Source organism: Antrostomus carolinensis, unplaced genomic scaffold, assembly GCF_000700745.2.
Source record: "Antrostomus carolinensis isolate BGI_N321 unplaced genomic scaffold, ASM70074v2 scaffold11462, whole genome shotgun sequence".
NCBI lineage: Eukaryota > Metazoa > Chordata > Aves > Caprimulgiformes > Caprimulgidae > Antrostomus > Antrostomus carolinensis.
Window position 1 is genome coordinate 71497 of NW_010298976.1, and position 1719 is coordinate 73215.

Genomic DNA, 1719 nt, shown 5'->3' on the forward strand with positions numbered 1-1719 from the left:
TTGAAGGTACCTAAAAAGCACATTTTTTTGCCATGCAGTCAAGCCTGGGTGAACCCCCCACATCCTTCCAGGCCCACCAGGGTTACCGGACCCCACTCTAACCTAACGTCTCACCGCGCACTGTGCTGATGGCAGCAAACCACCCCGCAAGCCCTGGCTGCGATCCACCAGCGTTGATGTGGGCAACGCTTGCCACCGCATGGAGATTGGCATGAACAGGTCGGGCTCCCCCTCACCCTCTGCGTCCCCAATGTGTCCCCAAATGGCTGCTCCCCCAGCAGAGGGGGCACAGCACTCGGGAGTGCATCTGCGGGACAACAGCCAATGTCAGGGCACACAAAGCACGAACCCAGCATGGACAAAGCGCCCCCAGGTACAGTGGCAGGTCTCATTTTCAGTACATTTTTAACATGGTTCTGACAGCTACGTGGCCCACCCCAATAAAGAGGTTGGTTAGTTGCATGAAGCGAACCTAGGGAACTCACTGCTTTAGGAAACAAAATCTCCTGCTGCCTTCCTCTCCCCTGCTCAAAATAACTCCTGGATCATTTACTTCATCAGAAATGAAATATTTACCTTACAGCTTTGCCTAGGTAATAATAATAAATAGCAGAATCAAACAAAGGGGAAGAAATGTAGAGCTAAAACCACTTGACAGTGCTCTGGAAAGCCAGCAGGCTTTTTTAAGCATCCATAATAAATTCCTCTTGTGACCAGGACAGCCTTCTGCAGAGACAACAGATTTGGCATTTATCTTTTCCCAGAGACCAGTCTACAAAATCCTGCTTTAAGGAACCATGTAGCTGCTGCACAGTAAAAGAAAAAAAAAAAAAAAAAAAGGAAAAAACCCGCCTTCCCTTTACTTTTCCAGTCTCTCCACAACTTTCTGGCAGCAGCGAGGGTGCTGCACCAGGGCCAGGCAGGCCCCCCCCGCCTCGCTCTCCCCTCTGCCCCCCAAACCGCACTGCCCCAGTACGCCCCAACAACCCGCCTCGCACTGCCACAGTGTGTTCATCCTAAGGCAAAAAACCATAAAACTTAATACTTTACTAATTACTGTGGCAGTTTAACAGTTACTACAGCATCAGAGAACCCTGTGATAACAGCATTTCTACAAAATTAAAGTATATTGCACCTCATTAGCCACGGGTGTTTCTGCAGTGCAGTTATACTTAGCGGAAACAGGAGCCGGTGCTCTACACAACCCTTTTTTAATTAGTTCTTAAGAAAAGTGTTTTGCAATTGTATCCTTACAAATCCCTAATGATGAGCCAGATTTCACAAAGGCTGTGACTGCGCTAATTTATACAATAGCTAGACAACTTCAAAAGTAAACCCAACCTAGTGACATTACGTAGTTCAGTGGAGCAGCTCATTTTAATTAGATTAAATGATCATGGGTTTTTTAATTTCATACTGAAAACCCACATTTATTATTTCCCAAGATTTGCCCAAACACTACAACCGTGTCATCTGCATGCCCCCTTCTTTCAAGACAACGTCAGACCGAACGATGGAAAAGGCGAAATCCCTCTGGCCGCCCTTCACCGGCTCCGTGCCGCGAAAGGGTGGGAGCGCTTCCCGGCGAGCGGCTCTTCCAGCGCGGCGGATCCCGGCAACGCAGTTAATGGCATTAAGCCGCGGCCTCCGGTCCGCAAATACACTTGTGGCTCGGGAAAAGTGTAAACAGCGGCACGATCCCGAGCAGCGGCGAGCCCG

The 1719-nt window shown here is 49.1% G+C and overlaps 1 protein-coding gene across 1 annotated transcript in view; it reads right to left on the reverse strand.

Annotated features, from left to right (window-relative positions):
• The window catches only part of SDC2 (syndecan 2), a 62491-nt gene extending 61476 nt beyond the window's left edge, over nt 1-1015 (reverse strand). Inside the window, exons 1-2 of the mRNA XM_029083660.1 lie at nt 864-1015; nt 115-307 (exon numbers count right to left, since the gene is read on the reverse strand). Coding sequence (XP_028939493.1) covers nt 115-307; nt 864-1015 — 345 coding nt within the window. The remainder of the gene's footprint in view (nt 1-114; nt 308-863) is intronic.
• Between the last annotated feature and the right edge of the window lie 704 nt (nt 1016-1719).